The sequence below is a fragment of the Paroedura picta genome, chromosome 12 (genome assembly GCF_049243985.1).
Source record: "Paroedura picta isolate Pp20150507F chromosome 12, Ppicta_v3.0, whole genome shotgun sequence".
Taxonomy (NCBI): domain Eukaryota; kingdom Metazoa; phylum Chordata; class Lepidosauria; order Squamata; family Gekkonidae; genus Paroedura; species Paroedura picta.
In genome coordinates, this window is record NC_135380.1 from 26,240,145 (window position 1) to 26,257,661 (window position 17,517).

At 47.0% G+C, this 17,517-nt stretch overlaps 1 protein-coding gene across 4 annotated transcripts; it reads right to left on the reverse strand.

Moving 5' to 3' along the window:
- Window positions 1-1,327: 1,327 nt before the first annotated feature.
- LOC143821828 (interleukin-1 family member 10-like) lies at window positions 1,328-12,559 on the reverse strand. 4 transcript variants are annotated; one of them, XM_077306227.1, is made up of 6 exons: window positions 12,080-12,559; window positions 8,727-8,819; window positions 7,277-7,403; window positions 5,551-5,727; window positions 3,310-3,402; window positions 1,328-2,345 (listed from the first exon to the last, which is right to left on the reverse strand). In XM_077306227.1, the coding sequence occupies exons 1-6, from the start codon at window positions 12,119-12,121 to the stop codon at window positions 2,314-2,316; spliced, it is 564 nt and encodes a 187-aa protein (XP_077162342.1). In that variant the 5' UTR covers window positions 12,122-12,559; the 3' UTR covers window positions 1,328-2,313. The 4 variants fall into 4 exon arrangements, with proteins under 4 accessions (XP_077162342.1, XP_077162339.1, XP_077162340.1 ...); XM_077306224.1 differs by having other exon boundaries at window positions 3,278-3,402; window positions 12,080-12,558; XM_077306225.1 differs by having other exon boundaries at window positions 3,278-3,402; window positions 8,769-8,819; window positions 12,080-12,554.
- Window positions 12,560-17,517: the final 4,958 nt, after the last annotated feature.

Sequence of the window (17,517 nt, forward strand, 5' to 3'; positions counted from 1 at the left end):
GTGTAGCCATGCAGTGTAGGACCTGCCCATGTGCTGGGATCTGGTCATTTTCCCTCCCCCCTTGCAGGCCAAAGGAATTTCTGCCCTTACTTGAGCAGAGAAGGAACTATTTGTTTAGGGATTGTATGGCATGTGTGCAGTATAGCTAGGTGATCCTAGGATTGTCTGGCAGCCAGGGAAGAGACGCTGGGCAGCAGTTCGCCACTGACTGCCTCCATATCATGCGACTGGTGTTCCTTGGAGGTCTCCCATCCAAATACTAGTCAGGGCTGACTAGTATTTTCAGATTTTTGGATGGTTAGGTGGATTGGGAACTGATTGGAATACCATACTCAAAGCGTAGTTGTCAATGGTGCTTTATCGGGTTGGAGGGAAGTGAGCAATGGGGTGCCACAGGGCTTGGTACTTGGTCCAGTACTCTGGGAGATACGCTTCTCAGTAGCAGTGTGCGTGAATGAAATCTTGGGGTTCTTGTGGACTGTAAGCTAAATATGGACAGACAATGTGATGCAGTGGTAAAAAAAGGCAAATGCAGTTTTGGACTGTATTAACAGAGGCATCACATTGAAACCACAAGATGTCATAGTTCCGCTGTATACCACATTAGTCAGACCACACCTGGAGTCCTGTGTGCAGTTCTGGAGGCCTCACTTCAAAAAGTACGTGGACAAAATTGAGAGGGTTCAGGGGAGAGCGATGAGGGTGATCGAGGACCTGGGGATCAAGCCAGATGAGGAATGGCTGAGGGAGTTGTGATTGCTCTCTTTAAGTGTCTGAAAGGTTGACAGCTGGGGGAAGGCATGGAATGGTTCCTGTGGGCAACAGAGGATGGGATTTCAACTACATGTAGAATGGTACCAGCTAGATTTCAGGGGGGAGAAATTCAGAGAGTAGTTCAGAAGTGGAACTGGCTGCCTAAGAAGGTGGTGAGCTCCACATCATTAGAGATCTTCGATCAGTGGTTGAACTGATATTATCCTAGATGCTTTAGGCTGATCCTGCATTGAGCAGGGAGTTGGACTAGATGGCCTGTATGGCCCCATCCTACTCTATGATTCTATGAAAATGGTATTAGGTACATGCGCTGTCATGTCCAGTTTGGCCAGGGTAGTGCAGTCACTTGCCAATTGTTTTTACCGAAGAAACACAAAGGGAGTGCCCAACTGCATCTTCAAAGTAGGATCCGAAATCTTCTGAGCCATGATGTCCTTACTCCCCATGCCTTTCTTTTCAGCTGGAAAATGAAGGAACTTCTCCAGGTTCTGTGGATGGAAAGGCCAAGCCGTGCTCTTCTTAGTGAATGGGGGGAACACTCTTTTTAAATGAGTTTATTTAATTATTTAATTAATTTAAATGCTTGCATTTCATTCTCCCAGGCTGAAGTTTCTCAGGGCAAACATTATTATGACAAAATAATATACAAGGAAAGAATAAATATTAAGGCTGCACTGCAACCCACAGACCTACTCAGATCCGTGCATGCATGCATTCCAAAACAGAAACAATCCTGCAACCACAGGGAGGCATATAAAACAAGGCAACCCCGGCTAGCCCAGGCAAGATCTACAAAGCACATTTACAAAAATGTGCCAGCGGATGGGGGCAGGAGATCCATTTGCAATTCATGTACACAAATCTGGCACGTCCAACCCAGTTCCTGTCAGGGTGAGTAACAACTACAACAATAACAATAAATCCCAAATGGCACAGTGAAAAAATTATAATAGAAATACTGTTTAGATTATAAAAATAAGGACAGAACAATATGACTGTTTAAAAAGAAACTGATCCAAGAATTCCCACCCGCTCTTCTCAAAGTGTTGCTGTGCCCCTTGCCACAGGGAGCCCTCATGTTCTACCTTTAGTGTCCTCGTCTGTCCCTCCCTACCCCTATAAGCACAGAGATATCTCTTGCCGCTCTCTCCTGCTCTCAGGCCAGGCTTTCCACAGCCTCCCTTCCTTTATGTTGGAAACACAGCCAAAGATAATGTACAAGAGACAGCTAGAGGATAGTAATCAGATTTCTTGAGGTCGCATTCCTGAGTCCTTTCCAGATTTGTGGGATGGAATTCCTGATCCTTCTGTAACGTGGAATGGCTGCCAGGTCCCGCTCAGACAGTCCCAGTTCCCCTGGGTTAATTTTGGTGGAAATAGAAGTCAATTAATGCATTTTCTCCTGGCTGGCTGGTGACTCCGAGTGGTTTGTGGGCCTCAACTGGGGAGCAGAGGTACCACCCAGGGAAGGTGGCTGATTCAAACTTGTTGGTGCTGCCATTGTACAGCTTGAAGAAGGTGAACCGTTTGGCCTCCTCATCATTGGTGAAAAGATCCATAAGGTTTGCATCCTGTAAGAACACAAAGGGAAACACGACCCCTTACAAACCAGCAGCTGTACAGAGTGGGATGGAGGTACATCTGAAAGCCATGGTTTTTCTGTGCTAGGGGGCATGAGGACCAAGCTAGACATGATGGCATCCTTGAGTCCATCATAGAGAATCCACTGTCATTGAAAAATGATTTTAAAACATCACAAGGAATCATAGAATCATAGAGTTGGAAGGGGCCATTCAGGCCATCTAGTCCAACCCCCTGCTCAACGCAGGATCAGCCCTAAGCATCCTAAAGCATCCAAGAAAAGTGTGCATCCAGGACCCACAGGATGGAGGGCTGAGGCACGTCCTCCCACCTGTCTTATTGCCTGCTGAAATGTCTATCCCTCCCTGGGCTCTTATGACACTTGCAAATCATTCTGAAAATGGCAGTGGCATCTCTCTGGCAGACTTGAAGACACCATCACGCCTTGTTTTAGGCTGGCATTCACTTGTTTCTGCCCAATAGCCCAACCCCCACCCCAATGGAAAGTGATCTTTTGGCTTTCCTTCACTTTTTTACTGAAGTAAGAAGTGCTTCTCAAGAGCCCAGGTGGCACCAATTTTATTTCTGCGGACAGCGCCCATTTGGAAACAGCAGCCTTGCACAGTTTTGTGACTGGGTCCGTCCCTAGGGCAGCCATTTTGTGCTCAGCCCCAGATCCCCTTGGCAATCCTTTGATTGTAGCACCCACTACCTGTTCTCAAAAGTCCCCACAAAGTTTAACAAGGTTAAGGCTGTAGGGGAGAGGGGGCACCAAGAGTATCAGCAACTTGGACAGCTTTATGGCCATCAGAGGTAAGTTCATTTGATCAGCTCTCCTGATGGTCATGTGTCTTGCTCTTGGGTTGCTGGTTATGGGGAGAAGGCCCTGGGGGGTTGAAAGCAAGAAGTCCCCCAAGCTCACTTCCAGTTGCAGTTTAGGCTTTTCCTCTTTACCACATGAGATGCCTTGGCTACCCCCTTTGACCCCCAGGATCAGAGGGATCTTCTGACGATTCAGGAACCTATTCGGAAGCACGCTGAGGATCTCTGCAGAAAGGAACAGAAAAGGAAGGTTTCAGAGAATAGCTGTGTCATTCTGCAGTAGAACCATTAGATTTTTGTCCAGGAGCACTGTAGAGACCAATAAGAGTCTCAGGTATAGCTTTCAAAAGACAAAGCTCCCTCCATCTTACACGGTCTGGCAAAAAGGGAATTGTTATGCCATTGTATTCCATTCCAGAGACCAATGTATATGGTCCTCTTTCTTACAGCAGAAAATGCCAGCCATTCAGAAGCCTACGAAGTGCTTGCATAGTGGGAAATCACATTTCCCCTCTAATAAACTACATTTTTTGTTGACTCCAGGAGCACTTTTACCGGGATGAGAAAGGCTGTGTGGGCTGGAGTTACAGAAATGTCACAGGAACCTATTGGATGGTGTCCAACATTTCTAAAAGGTAAAGGTATCCCCTGTGCAAGCACCGAGTCATGTCTGACCCTTGGGGTAACGCCCTCCAGCGTTTTCATAGCAGACTCAATACGGGGTGGTTTGCCAGTGCCTTCCCCAGTCATTACCGTTTACCCCCCCCCCCCAGGAAGCTGGGCACTCATTTTACCAACCTCGGAAGGATGGAAGGCTGAGTCAACCTTGAGCCGGCTGCTGGGATCGAACTCCCAACCTCATGGGCAGTGCTTTCAGACAGCATGTCTGCTGCCTTACCACTCTGCGCCACAAGAGGCTCTTATCCAACATCTCTAGGAATCAGCAAAATGCCTCCCCTTCCCCACCAAATCTCACTGTTTTGTGTAGCTTTTAAAGGTTCCATTAATCTTAAAAGACTTGTTTAATCTGTAGAGGATGAGTGTTCTTGGTGATGGCTGGTCAAGAGCAGACATGCTTATCTAGGCCCTCAGGGGGAAAAGAGCTACAAAATCCTGCAAAGCTATATCCATTCCCACCCCTGCCCCCTTTCCGGGGCACGGCAAGATGGCCTGCTCCCTCCTGCAGCATAGGTCTGCCCTCGTTTGTTGAAAGGTCAATTTCACCTCCTGGCTTGTTGAAAGAGATAAAGGGCTATGAAGTGCTATGGGCCTCCATGACCTGGGGCTCAAGCTAGACATTAGTGCTTTTAATGAGTTCCCCCAGTTCTTTCCTCACAGCCATGTAGCAGCAGCAGGGAGCTAACTTTTCATATGCTATTCAATATTTGCCAAATAATCCTTTCAGGTTAGGAGTGGGAGCCCCTTCCTCTCTGTGCCAGGGTGATAGAAGAGGTTTAGTGTTGGAACTGGACACCCTGGATGAGAGAGAGCTAAAGGTAAAAAGGTGATAAAGAAAACGGCATTCAAATGATATTTGCCCAACACAGCTTGCAGAACACTCCCACGCCCAATGAAGGGAGCCTGATGTGTCTTTGACAGGGGGCCCAAACTACCTGTTATCTATGGCTCAAGTTGGGTACTTGACTGGGCTTTCAGTCATATGTCCACAGAGGACCCCTCCCCCTGGCTCCACACCACTCCAAACATTGTGAGGGGGCAGGAGAGGGCTTCAGGCTTCCCTCATGTGTTGTTTTGCTCTTGTGAGCCTTGAGGAAGGGGCAAACAGCACGCACACACACAGCCATTTCTGCTGGCAAAGATGGCACAGGAGATAAGCCTGAAGCCCTTCCTTTCTCCCTGCACTAATTGTAGGTATGTGGAGGAACAGAGCTGTTTTTAAAAGTTAGTCTCCACATGACCAGAGTCCGGTTGAGCACCTGTCATACTACTCGTATAATTTGGCCCTGGGGAAAAACAGCTGGCAGTTCAGGAAGAGCCAGAAAGAGACAATGTGAAAGGTCAAAAGTGAAGCATCTCTGGAGATCTGATGTGGAATAACAACGTGGCTGCCTTGTAACTCCTGGTTTCCACCTGCTCCACTTGTTTCATTATGAATAAATCAATTATGGCAAAACTATCACAAAGCAACTATTACAAATCTCTTCTCCAGCACTCTTTCATCCAGAGGGAAACCAAAGCTGGTGGTGCATCCCTGTTGAAAGTTGCCATTGCGTGGGGAATTAGGAAGCTTGTGAGTTGGGAGCAGATAAGGCAAGACTCTTGTGTACCTACTCAAACTCTGGTTCTGCTAAAGGCAGAGGAACAGCAGAAGAGCCCTTGTCACCCCAGCAAAGAAAGACAAAAGCAACCAACCTTCTTGAGCAGAATTGTCACCTTGCAGAGGGGCTGCTACCAGGTTCTTGTCCTGTAGATAAATGCTCTTCTGATCAACATCTCGAAGGTAATAATGACGTGGTTCTATCCCTTGAGGGGCATCAGCAAAAGGTTTCATTGAAGGCGTCAAATCTTGTATCCCTGACTCTGACATTTCTGAAAAAGATGGCCCAGATGACTCGGTAACCACACAGGGCTTGCAATCTCTAGCCAGCAGGGCACCTCAGCAGACATTTGCTTCCATCACCAGCCATAAATAAGCTTCAAAAGATGCTATTTGCTTGAAAATCACCAAGCAGGTAAAAATTAGAGACCAGCCATTTTCATCCACAGCAGCTGCAGAGGAGTAGCTGCAGTGGTGCTACCTGAGGTTTTCTTCTCCTCCCCTTCTTTCCTCCATTTCAAGAATATCATATTCTTCAGGACTGGGCTTTCCATCATGCCTGACGTCTTTTCCTCTACCATCCCTGCTTTTCCTTTTGGCACAGCATCCAGTCTGAAGGAGAGTCCTGGAGAACTAGAAAACTAGCTCACTATGTTGTGATATTTGAGTCGGTCCTAATGCAGGTATTCCCTACGGTGACCATGTGACTGGACGATGGGTTAACAGGAGAATGCTGTACTGAATTCAGTTATCAAGGGAGGGGATCTAGCAATGGAAGGAAAGCAGCTTTCTGCCACCTTACAGTGGGGATTTTGCTTTTGAGAGAAATACTTTCCCACCAGTAGAAAGAACAAATCTGTTGGTGTTCCTTTCTAATGTAAGGTGACCAGATTTTAACAATGGTAAAGCGGGACACCATTGACCGGGTGGGGGGGTTCTTGATTAAAAATTTGGTCTATATGGAGCAACAAAATGTTTCATATAACGCGTAGAACGCAAAAATAGTATTGCAATTGCAATATATACATATATATAAATTTATTAATATTTATTATATAAATGTATTAATATTAATTTATATATTAATATATTAATTTATATATATATATATATATATATATATATATATATATATATATATATATATATATATATATATATATATATATATATATATATATATATATATATATATATATATATATATATATATATATATATATATATAAATTTCAACATAAGTACAATTTGCCAGGTACCCCCAGATGTCCCTCCAAAAGTGGGACAATCTGGTCACCTTATTCTAATGTCCCACCCCAATGTTTAGCTGCTCTTTTGTAGTCACATGAGACTGCAGGGGTTTTTCCCCTGTACTTGTGTCTAGTTTGTTCAGGTTAATGCAGTGGAGACAGAGCCAAAATACTGCTGGTTTTTATATTACCAAAGGAAGAGCTGCCCTTACATCTTTGCATCAACAGCTTTTGGTGCAGCCTGAGATTTTTTTTTCAAACCTAACACTGTTTATCCTAACCAGGCCTGCATCTTACCCTCTCTCTGCTGAATGCAAAAATACTTCCTTACGATGTTACGATGTGCTACTTGGTCCTAATGAAGGGGCTTGGCAACATGTGTGTGTTACTAAATGATGAGGACCTTCCTTCTAAAGCTACCTCGCTAATGTCATAGTAATTTAGTCCAATTGCTTTGAGCTCCCCAGTGGTTCAATGGATCAATGTCCTCTGCCTCCTTCTAGCACTCTTTTAAGTATTCCTCTCTCTTCCATTGCCCTCGAGTGCACACCAGAGAATGCAGGGCCAATACCTGTATCAAATAACTTTGCAAACCAGTCCAGCATGTCTTGGTCCACCACAGTTCCATCGGTATCTGGCATTTCTTCTGAGGCCATTGGGAGCAGATGTTTCTCGTTCTGTAACTTGTGAGTGTTGTTCTGTGTGGAAAGAGAATGGGAGTCCCAGAGTGGATGGGTTTCCTGCCCTCGATGCCAAGAAATCCCTTTCCCTTTTAGAGCCCACGTATAAACTATCAAGTAGGATCCAAAAATATACACCATGACACCTTTGACTAGTACCTACTCAAACAACGCACAACAGTGTGCAAGCTTTTGAGTTCTCCCAAACTCTTCATCAGGCTGGATATTAATGCCCCAGGCTAGAGGACCCTAGCCGGCTAAGTCCCCACACCACCCCCAACGAAGAGGAGAAGGAAAAAAAAAAACAGTGCTGATGCTTGCATACCACTTGCCTGGGGCTTGGGCAGCCAGCTTCCAGTGATGGCTCCCACCCACCTGCAACGGAGATGTGGAGCACCTTTTGCTTGGTCCCAGCAGGGGGAGCTGGTGGGGAGGGCTACATTAGGTGGCAGCAGTTCTGGGGTGTCATCCTGCTGTCCTGGGCCCTGGGCCCTGCTGGAATCATTTTGCCCAGGGCCCTGCTGGAATCATTAAGACCTGCCCAGTTTGTAAGCACCTGCGCGGAATGCACAGTAGGTATGCGGAGAATGGACGGCATCAGTATCTTGCCACTTCGGAAGAAGGCCAAAGGGGTTCTGAGAAAAAGCAAGAAATAATCTAATCTGTTTTCCTCCCCCCTTTCCTATTTTAAACATGTAACTTGAGTAGGAGTTCTGGAGAAATCAAACGCTTGTATGCTGTTTTGTGACATCTGCATTGGTCCTACTGGAGATACGGCGGGGGGGGGGGTCGATTTTGTTTGCAGGGGGACCAATGTGGCTACCTGCAGCTGCCACTCCTCGAGCTGCGAAGCAGGCACAATGGCTGTGATGTGGTAGCTTTTGCTAAAACAGAGCTATTCTTATGTAAGATGCCGGAAGGTTCTTCATTGTTTTGCATGTCCCAATAATGCCTAGGCACCAGTGCAAAGGGGGTGTTGAGGAATTGCACTGCTGTGGTTCAAAACCCAGGTAATTAGTTCTGTATCAGGCTCCCAATCTTCTCTGACTCTCAAGGGCCCTCTGAGTACAGCCTGCTCACAAATGGCCACAGGGTGAGGACACGGGGCCAATTCATGTGACACGCGCACACTTCCAAGGAGCAGCGAAACCTGGGTGTGGATTTCTCACTGTCTTTTTGCAGGCTGAGAAGCTGCAGAATGGTCAGCCTTCCCTTATGACTCCACACAGGTTTCATGCTAATTATTCTTAGATGGGGAGCCCTTACGGGCTGCTCAGAAAGCAGCGGCACATGCCCTGCCCTGCAGTGCTCTGTTAAGGCTGATGCCTCCCAGGGGCCAACCTTTGAGTTCCCTCGCAAGGGAGACGAATGAATGCAGCAGACCTTGGCTTTGCTTCTGGGCATCGTGAACGTCAGGGGTTGTCTGCAAACTGCCTGTTGAGGAGGGACAGAAACAGTTCTTAGTAACAGAACAAGATTTGCTCTGAAAAACATAAAGAGTGAGTATATCACAGAGAGAACCCCTTGCTGGCAAGAGAACGCCACGGGGTGTTGACAGTTATAGGGTTGTCAATCTCCAGGTGGTGGCTGGCGATCTCCCACTATTACAACTGATCTCCAGGCAACAGAGACCACTGGGAAGGTGAACTCTATGTTTTAATACCCCGCTGATGTCCCTCCCCTTCCCAAGCCCTGCCCATCGCATGCTCCACCCCCAAAATCTCCAGGGTGAGGGTTAAGACAGCAAAAATGGCTCGTGGGAAAGGATACCCCTTTGTCTCCCCACAACTCTTCCCACATCTGGAACTGCCTCCAGTCACTTTCAGCTCTCCAAGCCACTTTTTTTGGGTTATCTGTATTAGAAAATTAAATTACATTAAAATAAAATAAAACTGGCAAAAGGGTCCCTGGAGGTGACTGGGAGGAATGGCAGGTAAGGGAGAAAAATCGGGGGAATTGTCCATGGGGAGGCTCCAGGGCTGCTGTGAATGTCAATGGGACCAAAGCTAGAAATTGCCTCCAAGCAGAAACACACTTTCTAATTGTTGCCCGAGAGCAATTTACACCAAAGGGAGGTAACAGACATGGCTTGGCATAAAAATAATTTGGTGTAAGGAAGGTGGCAGCAGCCCCTGCCTGCCGTTTTCCTAACAGGCCGCCAGTCATCCAACCTCATGAGCCACGGCAACTCTGTCTGTGAAATTATTTCTCAAATTATAGGATTTTGCCTGTGAGAAGGCCAAGGGCGCCAGTCCCAAAACTTTTATTTTGAACCAAAAAATGCCTGGGAAACAAAGGTAGTTCAGATGACCATGCATCTTCACAAGTATCTGAAGTAACACATATGTACTTCTAAAAACACTATTTGATAAGAAAGAATGCTTCAGACTTTGTGCTTCCCAGGTGTATCTCTGTGAGTACAGCCCAGTCCCTACTGGATCCCCAGAGAGCAATCTTTGCCTAAGGAGCTACCAGAGGATTCGATACAGGGTTCACTGTGGTAATTTCTTGGAAGAAATTTGGGAATTCTTTGGGGGCAATAGTGCTTCATAATACTGCAGGATCGAATGCTCACTGGCTATGATGTGGCAAATAAAACTGGTCAAAAATCTGGGACAACGAAGGCTAACTCCAGTCATATTCCTTCAACAAGATGGCAGCATTTCCGTCCGGGACTTGAAGAGGCCAACCTGACACAAGTACTGCAACCAAATACACAAGACAAGTCTTCTGATGCATAACCAGGAAGATTCCTCTCTGTAACTTAAGATAACCCCTCAGTCACGGCAAGGGCACATACAGCATTGTGACACTCCACTGCCAAATACACAAGACGTTTGACAAGCTCTGATTTGCCTGGTCCAGACAGATGACTTGCTGTCATTGCATTCCATGATGCGACCGTTCACCCAGAAGGATCTTGTATCTATTCCTACTTGTACAGTTGTTAACTGTGTTGCTGGCCAGCCTTGGACTTTCACTAGCTGCCCTCCCATTATGGAACAGACTCCTGAAGGAAGGTGTTAACCCTTATGGCTCTTCAAAGGAGAGGCAAGTCCAAAGTGTTGAGCAGGGCTTCTTAGGCGAATTAATGAAGAGGTCCTCTCACAGGAGAAAAGCAAGTCTGTCTATCGCCACCACGACAGAGAAGAATTTGGTTTTGATCATACTTGCTTGAAGTTTCCTCTGCCTTTACTCTGGCTACCTGTTTCTTTTCCCCTCAATACCCAAGAACTAGGAAAGTCTCAGTGGGATGGATGAGGGTGTCTGGGAGAGGCTGTTTCAACTGCCCTGGCTATCCCTGTCTTCCACATATCAGGGCTTCAACAGGCACACCAGCCTCATCCATCAGCAGGAAACCGCCTGAGGCCTGTTCAGGTCTTCTTCACTGGCCCTGCTTTTCTAGGCAGGGTGTGTGCTGGACTGTGCCATGGGAGAGAAAGAGAATCTCACAGGGGAAACGCTACAAAAGCAGAATGTTGATGCATTACTTCCCAGCAGGGCCATGCAATCACATGGCAGACAATGAGGCGAGACCACCAAATTATTTGCTCTTGTATCTGATGAAGCTCTTATTGCATTTGCATTTACAGGGCTAGCCCATGGAAGATGCACAGGAGGTGAAGGGCTGCCCAGAACAACCAGCATACCTCACCCCAACCAAGATTCCTTCTGCTTTCCATACAGGTCAAACTCTGCCCAAATAACCTATGTATACAAATACCGTGACATGGCCATTTCCTTGCTCCCCTCCCCTAGGTGAACAGGATAGTACAGCGGTGCTCAGCTGGCTCTGGTCAGCAGCCAAGACTCTGCTATATTTCTGTATCATCACATTCCCAATGCATATTAACAAAGAAGAGCAGGAAACATGGTAACAGGTAAGGCTGCCAGATTCCCCCTCCTTCCCAGTCACTGATAGGGGTTTAGGGTAGCTAGATATAGGCTGGGAAGGGGATGGAGCCTGGGGAGGACATGACCTCAGTGAGATCCAGTGCCACCGAGGCCATCCTCCAAGGCATCCATTTTATTCAGGGGAACTGATCTCTGTAGACAGGAGATGAACTGTAGTTCCAGGGGATGCCCAGGTCCCACCGGTAGGCTGGCACCCCTAGTCACAGCCTCTATGTGAAGCAGCTGAAAGCACTGGGCATGTTTGGTACTGAGCCAAAAAACACTGCAGTCCTTGAAATCTGTCACTGGCTGAGGCCAACACGCATTCCTGTGCATGCACGGGGGTCTCATTGAACCTGGACTGCTACCTCACTGGTGCAAAGCAGCTTTGCGTGCCTTATAGAATCCAAGAGACGGAAGGGGCCATCCAGGCCATCTAGTCCAACCCTCTGCTCAGTGCAGGATCATCCTTCTCTGAAGGAAGTCTTGTAACAGACCCAACTGCAGGCACGTGGCTAAAAGGGTCTTTTCTCCTTTCCCTCTTCAGACTCTTCCACCACCCCATCCCTACCAACCCAGTCGCTGAGCCGAGAAACTCCCCTCTAACCAGGGCAGGGCCTGCTTTTGTAGTCCTGAGGCAACGGGCATGTGGGAGGTGGAGAGGTTAGTCTCTGCCAGCGCCTCCTCAGGGCTTCCCTTGTGGCCCGTCTTGACAAAGATCCAGAGAAACACAACCTGAAAGCGAGAAAGAGGGCTTTGTCCTTGCAGCGTCTGCAGCAGCAGAGCACCACGAGCATTACCTGGGATTCTTCTGTCTGCGGGGCTGGCCTCTTCTTCCGCATGCTCCAGCTGCCAGCTCTTTCGGCTCACCCGCTTTTTATGCTCTTCCAAAAGCATGCAAAAGGCGTGCCGCGCTCCTTACAACCGTCTCCAGAGCGATGGTGCAACCGGCAAATGATTGGGTAAGTGCCACTTAAAGAGTCAAAGGACAGTCCTACAAAACTTTCCCACTTCCTGGGCAAGAGACGGAGAAAGGCCAGTGGTTGGCTAGTAGATGGTTAAGCGTGCAGGAAGAGATTGAAAGGGGACAAGTGTCAGGGCCCGAAATTCCCTGGTTTATGTCATCGGTGGCTTCCTCTTACCTCATGGACAAAGCATAAGAAGCAGCAGAAAAGGCAACTTGCCCAAGTGCGTCAGAGAAAGAGAGCCTGTCTGGTCAAAGAAGACATCAAGGGGGCCCTGCCCAGCCTACTTGGCCTCTGTGCTGCATGAAGGGGCTCTCTCCACCACCACCCCTTAGCTGCGTTATGCATCTCTACAATGCTCCAGTCCAGACCCGGGATCAGTCAGTGAATTTCACGCTGAGTGGGGAACACACTGGCTTTCTGCAGCTAAACTGAGGAATCTGTTTCTCCAAAATATCTAGAGAGACCGCAGCCTTTGACCTGTCTGGGAAAGCTATTTGAAGGCAACCTCTGAGCCTAGCACAGTGCAGACTAAGCATTTGGGGGGAGGTGTCATTCACCACAAAACATACTAGGTTAAGAGAAAACAAGAGCAGCATGAATTTAGAAACAAAACTTAACTTAGGGGCTAGTTCTCAGTGAGTCTTCTGGGGTGTGGGTGGGTTCAATAAAAAAATAAAATGGTGAAATGATCGCTGAATGAAATGGTCTGTAAAAGATGAAGATGCTGTAAGCAACGTGGGCCTAATCTACCCAAAAGATCACATTTAAAAACCCCACTTGCTGGGATCTGGTCATGATCTCATATCGAATTCAACAAAGAATCTGGAAGCACAGGCCAGACCAGTTTCGGTCCTTCTTATAAGAGAAGAAACGAGTTTAGCGTTTCTGCAAGCCTGGCACAGAAGCTGGTAAAGCAGCTCCCAACTTGCCACATCTGTCCGACAGAGCAACTTCCAAAAAAAGACTTGGCGGTGAGACGCCTAAGCGGCAACAGCGGCAACTGCGGGAAGAAAAGGTGCTCCCCCTTTTGGAAACGGTGCCAGCAGTGCAATGTGTAGGTGGTGAGTGTGTCTGCTTGTCCTGCCTGCAGATGCCGCCCTGCTAGTTTCTGTGCATGGGGATTTCCTAAAGATGTGGCCGTGAGTCACAGACTTGGGAACGATGGGAGTTTCTGCTTTCAGGAGGCATGCCGAGGGAGGGGGCAGGACTGCCCGAGACTGCCTGGAGCATGCCTGTGGAAATCTGGCTGAGGGAGGATCAGCTACTATGCTGTGGCTGGCATGGAGGATAGAAGAAGAAGAAGAAGAAGAAGAAGAAGAAGAAGAAGAAGAAGAAGAAGAAGAAGAGGAAGAGGAAGAGGAAGAGGAAGAGGAAGAGGAAGAGGAAGAAGAGTCGGTTCTTATATGCCACTTTTCTCTATCTCGAAGGAGTCTCAAAGTGGCTTACATCGCCTTCCCTTTCCTCTCCACACAACAGACACCCTGTGAGGTAGGTGAGGCTGAGAGAGCCCTGATATTACTGAAGAAGAAGAAGAAGAGTTGGTTCTTATATGCCATTTTTCTCTACCTGAAGGAGTCTCAAAGTGGATTACAATCGCCTTCCCTTTCCTCTCCCCACAACAGACACCCTGTGAGGTGGATGAGGCTGAGAGAGCCCTGATATCACTGCTTGGTCACAACAGCTTTATCAGTACTGTGGTGAGCCCAGGGTCACCCAGCTGGCTGCAAGTGGGCTGCATATGGGGGAGTGCAGAATTGAACCTGGCTCACTGGATTAGCCTAACCACTACATCAAACTGAAAGGAGAGACTGATCTCTGGGCTTGCAGATGGAAAGGTCAGCTTTGATGTATGTGGTAGGGATGCACAGCCATAAAGGTGTTAATCAATCTCCAAAACAAAACCCATTTGTCAATGCTTCGAATGGAATTATTTCCTTATATGAAGTCGCTTTGTGATCTGACGGATATACTGATGTCTCATAGGAGGGCTGACTGAGCAGCTGTGAGCTTGACTAGGCTGCTGCCAGGTCTGTAGTCTGGGGGTGCTTTTGGACCCACACATCCTGCTGGATGAGCACTTGGCAGCTGTGGCCAAGAGTGACTTTGACCAGATTGGGCTAGCTAGCCAGCTGTGGCCTTTCCTGCTGCTCAGAAGATGCCTGACAACTATGGAGATGAACTTTAATCCAGGGGATCCCCACATCCCACCTGGAGGCTAGCATCCCTACTCTCAATATGCTTGCAAGCCCAATAAGACTTGGTACCAGGAAATGTAAAGGAGTGTCAACTCCAGGCTTTCTCAACCAGAGTTTCCTGAAACCCTGGGGTTTCTGGAAGGGTTTCCCAAATGGGTGGGAGTTAATTAATTTTAATATATCTTTTAAAATCTGTCAAACATTTATCAAGTGATACGACCACATACCCACCCCTCCCAAAATGGCCAATGACGGGCCTCATGGGGTGGGAAGGGTAGGGACCCCAGGTAGACATGTAAATAGCTATGCTTCCCAACTGTATTTTGCATGATTGCGCCATTTCTTGGGTTTCTCAAAACCTGAAGAATGTTTCAGGGGTTTCTCAACAGTAAAAAAGTTGAGAAAGGCTGGGCTGCTCCAGCGCTGGAGAAGGTCATTCTCCAGCGCCCTGTAGTGGGTGCCCTTACTGTCTTGAGCTAACGCATCATCAGTGATTTACAACCCCTACTGGATAATGACAGTTCTCTTTCCCAAGCACTGGGGGGTAAACCTTTTCTTTCACACAGACAGCCCCCCAATCTCAAACAACTCCTCACCCACAACAATGCAGTATCGAATGGGAACATGGACACTGGTGCTAGAGCTTGCAACAAACCCAGATGCCAACTTTGCTACCATATACACTCCAATGCCACAATTACTGGACCTAACAATGTCACCTATACCATCAAAGCCAAGGCTTATACACCTGCTCATCTTCAAACTTGGTATATGCCATCAAGTGCCAACAATGTCCCTCTGTTCTCTACATAGGGCAAACAGGTCAAACCCTCCGCCAAAGAATTAATGGACACAAATCTGACATCAAAAGCCACAAGACTGAAAAACCTGTAGGAGAACACTTCAACCTTCCAGGACATTCTATAAGGGACTTAAAAGTAGCTGTTGTATTACAAAGAAACTTCAAGAACAGGCTAGAAAGGGAGATTGCAGAAATGCAAGTTATTACAATACTCAATACTTTGACATACCCTGGACTCAACAAAGACAAAGGTTTTTTATCTCACTATGCATGCTAACCTTATGTAACTTTTGTTTCCACATTCCTCACAATTTATTTTAATTGGGATTATGTGACTGTTATTACAAAACTCTATACTATGACGTACCCAGGACTCAATAGAGACTAAGGCTTTTTTTATTCATGCTAACCTTGTTCAACTTGTGTATCCATATTCCTCACTATGTATTTTATTTGTGATAACGTGATTGTAAGATATGGCATTGTAATGGAATTTTGAGTTTGACTCCCTGTCCTTGGGAAGTGACCAGCAATTCCCTGGGAGGAATGTCTCACAGTTGTATGGAGCAAGCAACATATGGAGAGGTGATAGCCTTTGATCTCTCTACCAGCAACACTTTGGTTTCTCTCTGTAAAGTACACTGAATTCTAGGGGATTCATTGGCTGTTTTGACAAAGGATTATCATTGGCTGTATCTGGTTGTGACACAGATGTAACAGAACTGATTTTTGCTATATATTCCCTTATATATTCTTATATATGTAAGAAGATCATAGTCTGACAAAGGGTGCTTGCACTCGAAAGCTCACGCCTTGATTAAATCTTTGTTGGTCTTAAAGGTGCTACTGGACTCTGATTTTATTGTGCTACTTCAGACCAACACGGCTACTCAAAAAGCAAGAGCACAACGTTAGGAGACACAAGACAGATCCTTGATTCCAGATCTACACTTAAAATCCCTGCAGTTCAAAAGGAAAGCTAATATAGGCACAGTTCCCTGTCCATGTGCCAAGCAGGATGCATGTGTGTAGACAACTGGACCCCTGGGGGGGTCCAATCTTTTTGAAACTTGGGGGTTCAATTGAGGAAAGGCTACTGCAGCTATGCCACAAATTTGGTGCCTCTACCTCAAACCTCGCCACCACCAGACCACTGAATAGACTTAGGCTTGATTTGCCATCTAAGCCCCTAAGGTATAATGGAGCCAAATAGATTAGTCATTCCCAAATATTTGTTATTAACTATATCAGTACAGACCGGAGCTTTAGGGAGGTTTATGAAACCTGAGTGCACCTGCCTCATTAGTACTGGGATGGGAGCCCACCAAGGATGTCCGGGTTTACTAGCAGAGGCGGGCGATGGCCAGCCTCCTCTGAGTGTCTCTTGCCTTCAGAACCCTACAGGGTCACCGTGAGTCAGGTGCAATTTGCTACTGCACTTTTCCCTGTTTGCCTTGGCCAGGGGTAGGCAAACTGTGGCCCTCCAGATGTCCATGGACTACAATTCCCATGAGCCTCCTGCCAGCAAATGCTGGCAGGGGCTCATGGGAATTGTAGCCCATGGACATCTGGAGGGCCACAGTTTGCCTACCCCTGGCCTAGGATCTGGAGACAGGCTCTCCTGGAGAAGGAGGGCCAAGTTGTCCAGCCCAGTTATGTATGGGGGTTATGTACTTGGGAATCTGTTTCCCACTGAATTTAAAGAAAACAGCTATTGACTTTGTAGGATCAAGCTGGCTTTGGGATAATATAACAGTGGAAATATTCAATTTTTTTTTTTTGAATATTTGTTTATTTACAAGCATACACACAGACCCCGGGGGAAGCAAACAAGATTCCTCCGGCAAGCGGCACAACAGCTGGTCCTGTTTCGAATTCTCAACTATAGTAACTGTGCCTTAAGGATATGTCCACTTTTTCTTAAGTCAAGCTAAAGGGAATCCCCCCCCCCCAAAAAAAAAGACCCTGTGCAGCACTATCAGACTCTCTGGGTGCAGAATCAAACCGCAAAAGTTCCTTTGTACCCCTCCCTCAGGACGGGTGGGTCTTACATTCCAAAGGCTATGGCTCTCCAGACCACCTCTGCTCTTGTCTGGAGCAGGGACAGGCAGCCCCACACACACACACACACACACAACACTAGCAGTCTGACTCCCTCTTGTTTGTTAATTCAGAGGGAAAATGAGAATTCCTGAGCAATCTCAGCCCTTCCCCCGGACCCTCACCCGACATATCCTTTACCGAAAACAATTAAGATTGGATGTTGAGCTTCA

Excerpts from the sequence above, each read along its gene's own strand:
- LOC143821828 (XM_077306224.1), bottom strand. The coding sequence starts at position 12,121 with ATGCGGAAGAAGAGGCCAGCCCCGCAGACAGAAGAATCCCAG. Across the intron at positions 7,404-8,726 it reads CCTTGCGAGGGAACTCAAAG|AACAACACTCACAAGTTACA; the intron begins GTTGGCCCCTGG and ends CTTTCCACACAG. Across the intron at positions 5,728-7,276 it reads TGCAAAGTTATTTGATACAG|AAATGTCAGAGTCAGGGATA; the intron begins GTATTGGCCCTG and ends CATCTTTTTCAG.